General features: G+C 43.8%; 1 protein-coding gene across 1 annotated transcript; it reads right to left on the bottom strand.

Annotated features, from left to right (window-relative positions):
- Positions 1-12399: 12399 nt before the first annotated feature.
- ascl1b (achaete-scute family bHLH transcription factor 1b) lies at positions 12400-13754 on the bottom strand. The gene has a single exon (XM_029523511.1). The coding sequence runs from the start codon at positions 13502-13504 to the stop codon at positions 12893-12895; it is 612 nt and encodes a 203-aa protein (XP_029379371.1). The 5' UTR covers positions 13505-13754; the 3' UTR covers positions 12400-12892.
- Between the last annotated feature and the right edge of the window lie 2975 nt (positions 13755-16729).

Raw genomic sequence — 16729 nt, 5'->3', positions numbered from 1 at the left:
GCTAATTCTTTGATCGCAAACCAAAAAGAAAGCCAGGAATGGACTTTGATTGATCAGGGAACAAATGGACCAGATTCTCCCCGCCTGCATTTCTCTGTGCAGACCAGCGTTTGAAAGGCTAACTTAGTTAATTTCCACTGCCTGTGGCTTCATCCATGTCAAAGTCTGACGGAGTGGCTGGTTTCAGTAGGTGGCTCTCGTAATGAGCAGAAGGTTCATACATGCTATTACTGCTGCTGTAGGTCCTCACTGTTGACTCAGAGGTGAATGAATGCAGACCCCCCAGTAGAGGTGAAAGCACATCACACATTCTTACGTCTCCAAAGGAGATTACTTATCACTGCAGTGACACCGAGTCAAACATGCACACACTTTATGGACCAGGACAACGGGTTGATGCACCGGGTTATTGGTCCAGAAAGTTATAGACTGAAACTTCATTAGCAACCAGAACAGGCGCCAAACACCATCTCAACATTTATCAGTTTAAATCATTGTATGTGTCACGTGGATGTAGCAGGGTGATATATAGATTCATCCTGTGACAGTTGGAACTTGTCACAGCATGAAAAACGATTTAAGTTCCTGGACTAGCCTGAGATATCAACTCGCTCTGCACTCAATAACCCCACAAATTTCATGAGAGGACCTGTCAGAAAATATGTAGTAATTATGTAAATATTATATTCAAAAGGGCTGTGATTAAAATACATTCTGAGACATGCAGAGATTAATGGAATAACATATTTGCATATGAAATGGATGAAAAATTAATCACACTTTAGGTACTTGCATACTTCCTTGGTAAACATAGGAGGACAGATAAATTATTTAGGGGTTTAGCTCAAACTAGATGTGCTCTTTCACCTAATGAAGAAAAAAAAAGCATTATTTGTCATATTTATGTCAAATATGTCTCACATTTACTACAGGCATATTCACAGTATCCCCCAAAATACATGGGAACTGCTAGCCCCTTTTAGTTAGTACCAAAAATCTAAGTACAAAATCATGTCGCTAGTGAACATTAACATGACAGGCCTTTTTGCTTTATACAAAGGATTTCAACTTCACTTCGGATGTGCAGATCCTCAAGCAAACAAGCGACTTATGTACTTTTAAATGTGTATAACTTTAAGACTAAATTTTCTTTGAAAGTTATTATTGTAGAGAAAGACTAAGTTACAGAAAGTAATACTAATAATACAGCCTGTCTATGTGATATTAACTTTGTTATGACCTTTAAAAGAAGGTAGTTTCGCGGTTGATGCTACAAATAAGATTAATATGTCAGAGAGAATCCTGCAAGAACTGAACATTTTACTTGTGATTTTATAGATCAGACAGTGGTTTTTCCCTTGTTAATTGATTTATATACGTTATTCAGTGTGACCACCACAGGCTGATGTGCTCTCTGCAGGATGGTAAAGTCCTATCCTGGACTCTGCCCAGAGAGGAGGCCTGGGGTGTTCATCTTTATAGCCTGTAAGGTCTCAGAAGTAGAGTCATTTGTGTGCAGTAAAAAGCGCTTGACACCTGCTGCAATGTTGACTTAAAATCTTTATCACCAATATCTAATCCCTTGCCTTCTCCCCCTGATGAATGGTCTCATGTTGGAATTTTTCCCCTCTAACTAAAAGAGTCACTAAAACAGGTGTGTGTGCGCAAGTGTGTGCATTTGACAGATAGAGAGGATATGTGAGGACCTGTGTATTAATTCACTTATGGCTGACATGGTTAATGCTTAAACAGGTGTAGGTATGTGCCATATTGGTGCCTCTTTGTTGACCACTAGATCCTCTACAGCGAAGGCTGTGAAACTGGACAGAACATGAAGGTGATGAGAGGAAGGTGAGGTTGATATCCAATAAACCACCAGACTTGTTGCTACGTGCCATCGAAATTTGCTAAAAACCCAAAACATGTGAGCAAAATTTCAGAGAGATTGGTTATGCTTATTATAGGACACATAATTAAACTAAATGGCGCTGAGTCACTTTTTTCTTTTTCTTTCTTTCTGTCTTTGTATTTCCAAACATTTCCCTCTGACATACAGAACCTCTCAATGAATTAAAAGCAGAAAAGAAATATCAAGCAATGTTCAAAGCTCAAAGCAGGTTGATGGTTTCTATTGATAAACAACAATGATAGGTCTTTTGGGCCGCTTTGTGTGATGTGAGGCACTAAGATCTTCTACACTTCAAAGTGTCAGGATTACACCCTTTGCCTCTGCTAATCCCAGGAGTCAAATGACAAGAGCCGCCTGTCCTGCGGGGCATAAAAAACTGTTACTGTCGGCTACAAAAACACAGGCGAGAGGAAACTACGTACTCAAGCTGCATCTAAACATTGACTAAATATTGAATAAGATCTCTTCCTATATCCAGTTTTGCTCAACTTCTATTCACACAAGAAAGAAATGATTCATGATGAAAGCCCTGCACTTGAGGGGAGCATTACAAAAGTACAGACAAGAAAACAGTTGAATTTATGAAGGACAGTAAAACTCAAAAATACAAAGCCATAAGGACTCGCTCAGAAACTCTTCACAAGGTAAGCCTCCTTGTGAAGGCAGAAATAAAATTGGTCAGGTTTCCGGAGTGACAGTAATTGGGATGTGTTACGTCAGCTCCACAGGAGCACGACAACACAGCATGGTTCAAGGGCTCCAAAATAACCTGAAGGCCCTGTGTGTGTGTGTGTGTGTGTGTGTGTGTGTGTCATTGGTCTGACCATGTAAACAACAACAACACTGTCAGTAGAGCTAAAATCTTGCCACACCCAGAGGTGCATGTTCCAGTGGTCCAAATACAATGCGAACAGACTCAACACACAATGAAGCACACATATGGATGCACACACAGTGACCTACACTGTCTGAAAGGGTAAACTGCAAACAGGTGATGGGATGTAATAGAAAGAACATTTTACTTTTGTACTGTACCATTTTAAGTTCAGAAAATGTGTTTTTACATATTCTGGTACCTACATTGAATGCATCAGTAACAATAATCCAACAGTAATTGTGTCTAATGAACTCACAGGTGCCATTGTTCTGAAGATTGAGTATCTTTTTCAGTTTTAATTACTTTGATAATATTCAGGCCTGACAGAGAGGAAAATCTTGTGTCTTGGTTATCTACTGTTACTTAGTGGTGCATATTCACAAACTCACCAAAAATATATCACTTGTATAAACTCACTAACTCTAACGCCTTCTTAACAACAACCAATGCTGAATAGTTACTCTTCTTCTTCACATATGACCCCTCCAAACTTATTGACTGAACCAGAATGTGTTTACTTGGCTATCTGCAAAAATAACCAAAAGGCAAAAAATGAATTATAAGACGGCCCAGCAGCAGAGCAGGTGAGCACACACAAACACAAACACAAACACATCTCAGAATAGTCAGCAGATAGGAGCTGTCGCAGAACAATGGAGGCAAAACCCAGGCCCAGTTCGTCTAGCACTGCCACTACAAGGATTTAAAGAGTGGACGGCAGGATGGACGTAGACACATACTGATAGTGGATGGCCTGATAAAACCTGAGAGTGGGACGGGCAGAGGAAGAGAGAGAGAGTGAAGACCACCTACCAACAAGGCCACACAGGATCAATTCCATTTCACTAATTCATCTGACCCCTTGTTGGTTTGTTTGGTATCACTACCTACATGGTGGTGATAGCAGTGTGAGGAGTTTGTCTTGTTTCATTTATGTGACATACTGAACACAGAAATGGTTCGGTCCCCTGGCATCAGTGAATAAAGTGGAAATAGGATTACACAGTGACTTGTCTTCATCTCAGTCTTCCACCCTTTTTTTTGTCTTTTTTAAGTCCTGCTCTGGGCCCAGCCCTTCTCTCAGGTCTACAAAGCCACACTGATGAGCCTGACTGGCCCAAGCTCTTAGGGCCAGTAATAATCTCTCTTTAGGAGGCTGAGAGGGTGAAGTGAGCCATAAGAACCCTCTCTGTCAGCTTTAACCGGCCAGCAGAAAGAAAAAGTCATAATTATAGTACTCTCTCTGGCTGGATTTAAATAAAAGCTTTCCAGCTAGGCCCCTATAGGCGCACACACACACACACACACACACACACACACACACACACACACGCACTTCAATAAAGAGGCACTAATCAATCAGGGGTTGCCCTGCCACGGCTTCATTGGAGCGCCTGTCTAAAAGGAAGAGTGACAGCTCTCAACCTCCCTGTATTGTCAGACGAGACTGATTAGGCCTCTGACTGGCTACCTCAGCCACCAGCTAGAAAAGCACAGAGGTTAAAGGGTCTCCATCTGAAATCGACAAGCACTGAAAAGTTCTGGACACCTGCTTTTTAAAATGATGCTTGTCTCTGTGGTTCTATCCTCCTTTTTTGTCATTTTCAATTTGAGGGAAGCACAGGGAGAGGGAGAGAGTTTTTTGAGAGGATAAAAAAAAGGGGGTGTGGGGGGGGGGGGGGGGGGGGGGACAGGGGTACTGTGTGCATGTGTGTGTGGCTTAAGTTTTGAAGGGGGAGCTTGGCTGTGAGCCCAAGACTGGAACAAAGAGGGGACACTCTTTACATGCATAGCCAGACAGAGTAAACTGGCCAGCAGCACTGCAAGCAAATACAAGGCACAAAAACAGACTTAGAGAGAACGGAAAGAAGCCCGGGGGGGAGAGGGGGGGTATGAGACTAACCCAACCATCAGTTTGCTCCACCTCTAAAACTTTTCATCCTTCGTGTTTGGATAAAATGTGAAATGTATTGGGTGCCATGTTCATAAGGTGTTAAATGGCACAATCTGCTTAGATTTTATTGTGTTTGCATTCAAAATGAAGCTGCGTGGCCATGAGTAAACGGAAGCTATCCCTGCACAAACACCCACAGGATAAACAAATACAGGCAATTAGTGCCGACTGTGCAGCAGCAACAGAAAGACAGGTGGAGGAGAGGAGAAGGGAGGAGAGGAGAAGGGAGGATAGGAGACGAGAGTCGACAAGAGGGGACGTGAGGAAACGAGAGGAGAGTATGTGAACATGAAACACACCAACATGTCATCTGTCATAACACGGTACGTCTAACCCTTGAATGTCCAAATGGAAACTGAATAATTCTTCAATGCCATTGCACTTCAGATAAGCACTTTCTGAAGACAACCATTTTTTTTTCCATGACTGTTATTTTTGAGAAGTAGGTACAGTGGTTTCCCTCTCCTTTATTCCCTCGTGTTTCCTCATCTGAAATCAGCTTAAAGCTCAGCTGTTATTTCACCCTTTAAGAGGAGAGCCACTCCATCAGTGAGGCACAATAGTATATTCTGACAAAAAGTCTGAGGGCGGTACGCCACCCTGCCATCACCGGGTTCCCTTCCATACAGCCTCTGCTGGTGACTGGTAAATGCCACTTTCAATCTTTCTCTTTTCTCTCCTCTTCCCCTTTCACTGCTCTTATTCCTCGCCCTCAATGGGTGTGTTAAGTATTGTGCGTTCTGACGGGGGCGGTGAGTCAGTCAGGATCATTAAAAACAGGCCAAGCCTTTGGCCAGATCAAAATAATTAACTGGAGAGGTCACAAGCTAATGAAATGAAATGGGGGCCTGAAAAGAGCCTCTAAATGGTGCTCACTAATCCTCCCTTTACCTTGTTTTGGGGGGGGGGGTGGGATTCTATAAGCCTGGGCATCTCTGCTGATAATAGGTTGTGGGGTGCAGGGGGACCTGAGTGTATGGATTTGTGTGTATATGTCTGTGTGTGCATATGGGAGATTGCAAGAGGGAAAGAGACATCCTAAGTTATTAAAAAAAAAAAAAAAAAATCCCAAAAAACAGGCAGGGAAACAGTTCCCAGGAAGATATGATCTTTTCAGTTGCTCAGATGCAAATCAGCTTTTTGTAATCATGAACTATGAAAGCAGTGAAGCAATTTTCTAGTTTCATGATATGAAAAGTTTCTTTAGCAACGGAGTTCAAGAAGAATAATCATAGTTATATAGTTAATCATACATAGTTGGGTGGTGTGTGTTTTTTTTTTTTTTTTATTCAAATGCATATTTTATCAGTAGGTTTATAAGTGATGAATTAATTAACTTGTGGTTTAATAAAAGTGTCAAAAGTGTCATAGAAGTGCAGTATTTGCTGCAGCAGTGGACTGAGGCAGAAGTCCAAAGTAGCAGAAAGTGGACTCAGCCAAATCATTATGCCAGAGTCATAGTGAATGCAATTATTATTGACCCTACAAGGCTTGTAAGGAATACAAAGAGATCAAAGAGAGTAAGAGAAATATTATGGGGAAGGATAATACTCAAATATATTTATGTAACTCAATGTTGCCAAGATCAAGGCTGTGAAACCAGGCAACTCAGACAAACTGTGGTTTAACATCCCTGAAGAACCTTCTCCTTAAGTCCTTTTTGTGTGTGTGTTTGTTGTTATAATCCTGCGTGTGCTTTCATGTTTCCATTCAGAGCCCTTACACACAACCTTTTCATGATGAGAAGCAAGTGTACACTAAGCTTTGATAGCATAAAGAAGGCACCCCTATTGTGTCATGCAGAGACATTCACAAGACTTATAAAAGAAAATATCTGAGTGTCCCACTGTCTGTGTGAATTGAACAATAGCAGAAAGAGGCATGTGATTTGAAACTGAGCGCAATACATGTCAGAGACTGAAGAAGCCGTGGTGTATCACTGTGAACAGGTTCTCCAGGGGCAAGCTCCAACCTGCTGAAGACTCTGGGACAGTGTGTGTGTGTGTGTGTGTGTGTGTGTGTGTGTGTGTGTGTGTGTGTGTGCGTGTGTGCGCGCGCGTGTGCATGCGTGCGTGGAGGGAGGAACAGACTTTCTCTGAGTAAACAGGAAAATAGATTTAGAAACGGTTTTTGGGGTTAGAGGTGAGACGTGAGAGACGCAGAAGATCATAAAATCATGCAAACACAAACTCTGAGGCATTACAATGCATTGTTGAGTGAAGGAATGCACCTGATCTCAACAGAGGAATGGGCGAAAGCTATTTAAACAAAAACACAAAGACAAAAGCCTATACACGCACACACACGCACACAGCAAGCCCACACATTACATGTTTTTAGAAAGACAGTTAAAGGGAGTTACCCTTTATTTTTTATCACCATCACAAAAGTGAGGGCAGAACAGGACAGAACAGGTGAGGTCCTGATGAGTTGGGGAGGTCTGTCGCATCTGAAATCAACTGACAGCATTTGACTGACTGTGTGAAAGTAGCTATTATATCAAACATAAGAGGAAAAGTTTGATTTGAAGAACAATCAGCACAGTGTTGAAGAGTGTTGAAGTTAGTGTCAGAGGGTCCCTAAAAACAGTTCCACTATCGACTATGGTCTGTCAGATCGGGGAGAATCTTATTATTCTAGTGATTGTTAAAAAAAGCTAAAAAAGATCCATGCTTTGAGGATTTGACCAGTCAACAGTTCCAAGTACCTCAGCTTGATCACTGATTTTCAACTTTCATCTCTATTTTAAGCTTTGAATCACTCACATCCAAACATGTTCGTATAAATAAGTTATACATTAAAATATGTGTAATATATTTACCTAAAGCATTATTATACTGTGAACGGCACCATGGGAGATAAGTGACCTTCACATTTTATTTGAGTACACCAGGTCCAGTTCTGGTCCCAGTGCCTCTTTATCACAATAATGAATATTCATATTCTCATTTGCAAATTATAACTAACTCTGTATTTCTCCAGGGAAGTCTCATCACCGCAATTCTCTATTGCTAACCTCAACCTGTGTCTCCGGGGAACCTGGGACAGTTCTGTGCATCGTTCAATGCCACTGCGTAAGTAGCAGCTCCAGTTTGGGATCCCATTACTGTGTTCACTGTCCTCTTTCCTTCACTGACCATAGATTTCAGCTCCAGTGTTGCTTTTCTCCCAAACAGCCCACACAAGCACACAAAAAAAACCCATCTCCCTCTCGAGCTCTGTACAAGCAGCCCACTCCAGGCTGCAGACTGCAGTCTCTCTGAACCATCATTACAGTCATTAGGCAAGAATAAGCTCTGTATCACAGGAGTCCACCAGCATCCAGTTTAACCCAGCACAATTAGCACATCCGTTGGAGTAGAATTACCCTGTAAAATGAGAATGCCTCGGACAAAAGAGCCAGGAGAGTTGGAGTTGAAAAAAAGAGGGTAAGTGTGAGGGAAAGGGGGTGAGAGGAGGAGAGGAGAAATAAGGGAGGACAGGGAGAGATTAAAATTGTTTGAATTGAGTCCACGCTCGCCCCATTCATTTAGTATTCGGCTCAAATCAGGTCTTTTGTTCAGCCTGGCGTAAAGTAGTGTCAATCATCTCGACCTGGTTTTGTAGAACGGGGAAATTTATTATGAATTTGCTCCTGCAAATAATGAAGACTACCCCCTGCCTGCTCTCCCTTCTCCCTCCTCCTTCTCCCCACAACCACCTCTTCTCACCCCCCCCTTGCCTCCACCCCCATATCAATGCTGTAGAATAGGCAATAGAGAGCGAAGTTAGCAATCTCAGGGCCACTCGCACTCTGGACCCACATCAAAGTGACAGAGACGTCCAATCAGATTTGTCTTACAGGCATTACATGATGAATATGGTGCGGCCGTAGCACAAAAGCTCCTTTGTGTCTCCACCGAGTAGAGACTATTCACAGCCCGCCACAGCCAGCCAGAGTGGAAGTAAATGGCCAAAAGGGCCCAGGCCAAAAAAAAAGCACCCAAACTTGTGCAGCACAATGGCCCATGCAAATCACAGCCCCCACCACCTCCACCCTACCACACATCTCCACTTCTCGCATCCCTCCACCCTTTAGGCCTGAGCTTGGTTCCTCCTCTGCTGGGTCGTCTGAAGTTTAGGGCCTATTCACGCACATACAGAGGTGTCAGTTAAAAGTGCCGAGCTGCACGCATTCAAACTCCTTTTTCTAAGATTCATTTGAAAAGAGAAAGATTTCTTTTTTTCTTTCTTTTTACAACGATAGAAGAAAAACATGAGTCGAATGACTGACTTTTTTGTCAGAGAGTAAGAGTGGCTTGGCGGCTGTGAGCAACACTCGATTTAGTAAGGCTTTTCGGCGTATAGGAAAGAGATTTTCCAGCACAGTGGAGGGGTCATATGATAATTGCTTGCAGTGGGAGAAATGATTAAATGATATGTGGCAGACCTATTTAGCAGTTTTAATGATCCACACATCTATTCTTTAAACACAGTGATGAACTACTCAGTGCATAAAGGTGTGATGCCTCTTCAGCTGATATACAGTGGGATGGTTAACTCATAACATCTCTCACTCAGAGAAGGGCAAAATCTTATGAACAAAGTACGATTTTGAAACACAGAAACCAAACTATCAAGACTGTTTGGATTATAGGCCGACTGAAGTTCATTCAGTGACTGGCCATAGGCTCCATCAGGCAGGGAGGAGTGTAAATCACTAGTGTGGCTATAGTGCTTCTCCAGAAACTCACCCAATTAACAGCCAAGGGGTCAGTCGTGTGTGTGTGTATACATGAGTCTGCTCCAAATCAGCTCAGTGTGTTTTCTGTCTGTGTTAAATATAAACATGTCTGTGGCTCTGCTTAAACATTAACACCTCTGTAAGCATTGGCCAAGGTTGTGGGCCACCTCTTCATCCATCCACAGCCCCATCTCAGATGACCCCTCCTCTGTCTGAAAATGTATTTCCGATTTGCATCTTTACAGCTGTGGCACTGATTAGTGTTGTACAGGGCTTTGTGCGATGAATGAAGTTCTATAACACTAGCATGTGGTTGCAGATGCACCTGTTGCTCTGTAGGTGGATGCAGCTCTGAGCTTTAAGTCGATGAGCCATGCACTCACATCTTTCACTCTGGAGCTAATATAACCTTTGTAACTGTATTGTCTCCTTGATGTTGACATCTTCATCTGATATTTAGATTTTTATGGCAAGAAACCGGTTTGTGTTGTTTTTTTTTTTTTTTTTTTGAAGGGCTTGGGATGTTCAAAAACTGAAGATAAATGGCTCACACACCAGTACAAAGGATGCGGTGGTTGGGCTCAGGCCTGGCCTACAGGGCAATGTAAGGATAAACTCCCCTGCCCTTTCCAAGGAATCAGTGTTGCTGGAAAGCAAATACAAAACAGCCTGGTTTGACAAGTATCGCCATTCAATAGGCCTCTGCATGAATCATACTCTGGTGCTACATTCACAATAAGGAAGAGAGTAATGACAGAGAAGATGGTGGCAGTTACACTGTTATTATGTAAATACTGTCTAGATCTAAAATGTTGTGCGGCATACACAGATAAACGGCGGGTTTTTTTTTGTGGGTTTTTTTTTTTGGCGACAGAATCAAAACATATTATGCAGACTAAACTCATATTATGCAAACTATTTAACAATGTGTAATTTACGCACAAACTGAGAGAGCTAATGCTCTAAAATACAGAGCATCATGATCGCATTCAAAGCAAACAGATGACCTTTCCCCAGCCAACTCTTGGTCAACTTAACCTCATCTTATGGTCCCCCGCAGTTTGCGCATATATCACGGCTCTGCGAACTAAAACGCGGCTGCACGTGATTGATCGTTCAGCATTAGATTACGTCGAAATTAACATCGGCCGTTACGTATTGTCAAAGTGAAAATGACCCGCCGACAAAATGACACGAATAAATCTATTTCTCCTTCGCCCCTCCCAGTATAGCTGAAGAGAAAATTGCATATCCATCTTCGGGAGGACAAGAGACAAGCGCTTATTTTCACTTTGCGCCCTGGCCTCTGCCTGACACTGAAGGACACAAGAAACACCATTTCAGGCCTGTAATAATGGAGCAGCGGGGTGTTTTGCTCCCAACATTGATTTGTCTTTTTTGAGTCCATGTGACGTAGGAGGGTATAAAGCAGAGCGTAATTAATGTCATTTATCACTTGTTTGATTTTTGTCACTGCCTTTGCAGACGGGGCTCACACAGGCTACGCGAGCCATGAACCAATGGGAGCACCGGAGCCTTTGTCACCGAGTGCAGGCACGTGGCTTACACCTGCAGCCTGAAGGCCGCAGTGTGTGTGTGTGTGTGTGTGTGTGTGTGTAAGAGAGAGAGGGGGATAGAGCATATACAAGAGTGCATCCCAGTCCACATGTGAAAGTTGTGCTGTTCCCCCCCACCACTCTGCCTCTTCCCCCTTTTCTTTTCATGTTTTAATGCTGTCTGATCGTCTCTCAGTCCTCTGAATGCATTAAATTCTGAGTCCAGTGTCAAACAGCCTCCTCTTGGTCCCAATTTTCCACTCCCACAGAGAGCACCAGGTGAAATTAGACTAGTTATTTCTCGTTCTGCCTCGTTGGATTTGGCATCGGTGTTTATTTACAATAGATCTTCCATAATTCGCATAATGAGGCGCAAAGGCGCACACAATAGTGCTCACAATGGGGCGTTGTGCTCCCCATTTCGCCAGGAGATAGGCTTTTTGATTGGGCTGCTTGCGCCATGAAAAACACAGTTGGGGATACAACTACTCTACAACCCCGGGTTTTATTTAGATTGATCTCAATCGGGCAATAAGAATTCTGACCCGACTCATTGTCTTGCTGACTTTCCCCAGGCCGTATTTCAAAGTATCTATACCCTTTGAGCTGAGTGAATTGCACCCGCCCCCCCCCCCCCTCCCTCCCTCCACTCCAGGCCCTCTGGGCTATTGGGTAAAAGAAGAGTATGCAAAAGAAACAATGCAATGCATGAAACGTAATATTAATCTCCCGGTCCTGAATACAGACAAAGCGCCGTGGAAGGTGCACGTCTATAATGGTTATTGAGTGCTCACCCAGCTGCGCAATTTTCCCCCGTGTGCCCAACCAAGTCGGGAAAAGGTCATGAAGGGGCTTTGAATAGAAGAGAAGCTCCCTAGTTTGCTCAATTAACGCCGCCACAAACACACACACCCCCCTTTCTTTAACACGCAGACACACATATCTGGGGTTTAATGTAAGCAGTATACCCAAGAACCAAACCAGTGCAAAGAAATAAAATATAAATAGATTCATTTTATTTATAAAAGTTTTACACAAAATATATCTGTTAAAATCAATTATTTACATTTCAGGCTACGGAAAACGGACAACAAGTGCATACATTAATAAAGATCTCCTTGCCACCTATTTAAACCAAAACAAAAACAAACAACAACTACAATCTGTCACAGGTAGTAGCCTTGATATTGCTGCCCAGTCACACAACTCATACATGCCAACTCAACTGCTTTTCTGACAGCTGATCCTCAAAACACTGTCAGGAAAAGTGGCAGTGAATGTTGTTCAGGAACATTGTCTGACTCAATGTACAAAAATATGTCTTCATATTACAACAATTCGTTGTATGGTACAATTTTGTAAAAAAAAAAAAAAACTGAGGGTGGGGGGGCATGTTGTAAATCACGAAAAGATTTTTTTTTTTTTTTTTTTTTTAAAGTCTGTTGATGCATCATCTTTGTTGTGTCTTCCAACAGTTGTGGCAGCAGAGGGAGGCAGTCCTGTGATGAGAGTCTCATCAAACAAGTCCTCTGCAGCCACAGCAGCGTCTCTACAGAGCCTGCTGCTGCTGCTGTGTCACCATTTAATTGCACTTATTCAAGCATAACATCAACAGTTCTTTACTTCCAGTGAGTCCAACTCCCTCCTTCTCGTGGGGACTTCGGGGAGACTATTTATTCTCTATGCAACAAGAGGGTCCCTCTCTCCATCTCTCTCTCTCTCTCTCTCAGTGTTGCTCTGCTCCAGCAGAAGCAGCCCAATGAGGGAGGGAGACGACAGATCACTTCCAAGCACCGAGGGGCGAGTCTGATCTGACGCCTTCATCGGGTCTTTTGGCTCAGACGCCTCCTGTTGGGGGGCGGACGTGTCAGTCTCAGTACCGGTCGAACCAGGTCGTAAAGTCCAACAGCTCCTGCTCCTCGGAGCTCAGGGGCTCGTAGCCGCCTTCGTCCGACGAGTAGTTGGAGTGAGGCGACTCCGGGTCCGCCGAGTAGCTGTTGGAGAGCGTCGGTGACGGAAGCCCGCATTGGAAGGCGGCCGACACGGCGTCGTGTTCGTCCAGGAGCTGCTGCAGCGCCCTGATGTACTCCACCGCGGACCTCAGGGTCTCCACTTTGCTCATCTTCTTGTTGGCGGCCCCGTTGGGCACGTGCTGGCGGAGCGTCTGGAAGCCCATGTTGACCTGCTTGACCCGGTTCCTCTCCCGCTCGTTCCGCCGGGCCACGGCCACCGGCTGCTGCTGCGGGATGGAGTAGCCGAGCCCGTTGAAGCTCAGGCGGCGCTTGCAGCGCAGCAGCTCCGGCGAGCTGGAGCGCTGTCTCTTCAGCACCTTGGTCTTGCTTTGGTAGGCGGCGGCGGCGCTGCCGGGGGCGGCGGAGGGGACGGCGCAGTCCTGGGCCGGGGCGTGCAGGGTGATGGTGCTGCGTCTTTCAGTAAGTCCAAAGGTGAATGCGGTCTGCGTGGCGGTGATGGTCGTAGTTTCCATCTCGCGGACAGGTGCTGACGGCCGTCGGGATTGTGATGATGATGATGGATGTTTGGGGGGGCCCAAAAAGAAAACAGCTGAACTGGAAGAGGGAGGGTTGGCAGTGCACAGCTCTCGTGTCCTTCGCGTGGGCACCGTGTGGCTAACTCTAGTCCAAGTCTCTCTTCACTGGTTTACTCCACGAGCCGATCTGACCCAAACTTTGGCAGCACTCCTCTTTTTCAACACGCGCCCCAACCCACCCCCTTTTTTTTTTTTTTTTTTTTTTTTTTTTTGTGAGAGTGGGGGGGCGCACGCTTCGTGGCGAGGCCCCGCCCCCGCTGTGTGATTCTTCAGCACGCCGACTCCCCCGGGCCAGGCGCGTGGCTCCGGGAGCTCAATAAACAATCCCGAGCTTTCACTGCGCCGGGAGCACGCGCTGGGCTCATTTACATTCCAATGTCTCTAACTTGAAGGCCCATTGGTCGATTCAAACGGCCTGCAACCGGCCGAGAAGAAAGAAAGGACGGGCAAAAAAGACGGAGAAGGGGGGAAAAGAGAGAGAATTTAAAAAAAAAAAAAAAAAAAAAAAAAAGAAAAAAGTGAATGGTTTGGTTCTTTGAAATGCCTTTTGAATTTGACAATGTACCCCTGGCAAGTCTTCAAATTATCAGTCCCCCCCCCCCCTCCCCAACACTACGGCCATCTTTCTCCTCTGGCTCTTTACAATCACAAATACCAAAGACTCTCTCTGCTGTATCCGGGCTACAGCTTTACACAAATAAATAAATTGCAAGCGTGTCTCCGAGCACAATAACTGACAATTACAAAGCTCGCGGAGGGACGCGATTCAGTTCAAGAGTAAACAGCACGCAGGCTATGTGACGTGTGTGTCACCTGAAGTTGCCTCTCACCTCAGCTTCACCTCAGGAACCCGCAGGTCCACTTTGTTGGCACGCGTTTGGAGGGCTATCTCTGAAAAGTCCTGTTCAGCCCCGCAGGACGTCCGATATTAGTCCAAACCGTTTCTCTGGTCCGTTTCCTCTCTGCATGGTTAAAGCCGAGCCGGGAGCATTTCAGCACCACAGCGGACCGGACAGTTATACACATCATACCTTGGCTTCCCCCTCTTGTTCTGGATTTGTTGTCCGACGGATTCATTAACCTATAACTGACTAAGAGACCGAATTGGTTTGATTCAGAGGTTCTGGAAAAACGATTCCCAACATATTTTAATTGATAAGTGTCATTACCAGAAAACTCCGGCTGCGGCAGCGTGCTGAAGAGTGAACTCCCTCGCCACTGAAGCCTGAGACAAATGAAACACTTGCGGCCTCTGGCGGTGAAAAGGGGATCTGTCTATGGACGGGGGGGGGGGGGGGGGGGGGGGGGGGGGGGGGGGGGATTCCCTGACAGCTGCAGAGGAAATGTCTCTTCCTCTGGGCCGAGACTGCTCTTAGCTGTGGCAAATTAACATAAACAAGAGTGGAAAAAATAGAGAAGCATTAATGCCTTTGCTGCTCAAAACAAAATCCACGAGATATTTTCAAACTATGTATTCAACTTTTTACAACATCAAGATAACTTTTCTTACTTGACCGTAAAACACTTGAGGAAAAACTGCCCCTCTCCTGCAGAGAATAGCTCTATCATCTACCTTATTTTTCTTTCTTCATAGTTGCGGTTTGAATCAGCTTCTTTAAGATTTCCTGCTGTCATAGAGAGGATTTCCTGATTGCGTCAATGAAATTATATAATTGGACTGTTCAGTAATAGAAAAACACTTTTTCCTGTGGGGGTCTTTTGCTTCTCTGAGTAGTATTGCGCCGTTTATCAGCTCTAAACTTTCCCTTTTCTCTTCACCTCCGCCTGACTTTCCCTGTTAACAGCAGAGGGCGCTAAGTGAAAACACTGCTACAAATCAGTTCATTCAAATCTGAAGTCTTATTCACACAATTTAGCGGCTGGGGAATGATTTTGTTCGACATTTTGTGTGTACATCGTAGAAACGGACTGGTTGAGACATGCAACAGAAAGGTTCCCTACCTCAGGGCACTGAGTTGTCAGACATTGTGAAATCCATTATTTTGATATTGCAGCAAAACACAAGATCTCTGAAGTTAGTCAATCTAATATGGAATTGGTTGAACAAAATGTTGGAAATTTAGTAAATCTAGCAAATCAAACAACTGTCTCAGTCAAATATTTCAAACACTACACATAAATGGTCAAAGTTGCTAAAAAATTGCCAGAAGTGTGGGTTGATCATATTAACAATAATAATATCAACTAAATCATCACACCAGGTCAATGAGCGTTGTTTATCACCAAGTTTCACCTTCATACAGAGATACACTCAAATGAAGTCTGACTCATATAAGGGTGTGTCTGTTTAACAAAACAACCAACTGCATTCTTTAAATCCTACTGAAACTCCAGTGCCACAACAAACCAGCCACTTTCTAGGGGTTTTGTCTTTTGTTTTTCTTTGATAATGTTGCAAGTCAACAATGCTTTGTATGTGACACGTGTGGGTGAGAATAACATGAGGATGAGGGAGTATGACTCTATGTCTTACAGAGAGAGCAATAAAAGCCAGAAAGAAAATAAGTAGAATAAAAACAAAACACACTGTATTACTTTGTACTTGGACCACAATGGACAAGGTGACGCTTTCTAATATCATTGTATTATTATATTACTAATATTTCCTTTGCACTGGAATAAAATGTGATGTGACCCTTTCATGTGGTCACTCAGTAAACAGGCTTTATACAAGGACTGAGGAGTACCTCTCAGGAAAAGGGAAGTTGTCCATTAGAGTCTATATCACTTCTCTATTCCTAATGCATTTGCTTGGCTGTATTTTAACAGTCTAATCCAGATGCTGCTCAGTCAGGCAGGTGGTTGCATGGTCTGATGAGTGAAAGCATTTGACGGACTTCCTAGCGTTTTATATTGACATTGTGTATATAAACTTAAAAACAATCATCCAAGAGAGGGAGAAAACAATATCTGACAGATGTGCTTGTCTTGGCTGTGACGTTATGAAGTGCTGAGGGTGGAAAGAGGAAGTGTAGCTTTGTTTGGAGCCAGACTTATGTTATATATATATATATATATTTTTTTTTTTTTTTTTTTTTTTTTTTTGAGTGATATTGGCTAAAATCTGTCATGTACATGAGGGAATACCCCTCTGCAAATACTCTCTCTCATTCAAACATGACAGAACCACACACCTGCAAG

Source organism: Echeneis naucrates, chromosome 16, assembly GCF_900963305.1.
Source record: "Echeneis naucrates chromosome 16, fEcheNa1.1, whole genome shotgun sequence".
Classification (NCBI taxonomy): Eukaryota; Metazoa; Chordata; class Actinopteri; order Carangiformes; family Echeneidae; genus Echeneis; species Echeneis naucrates.
This window is presented reverse-complemented; position numbering and strand designations above follow the sequence as displayed.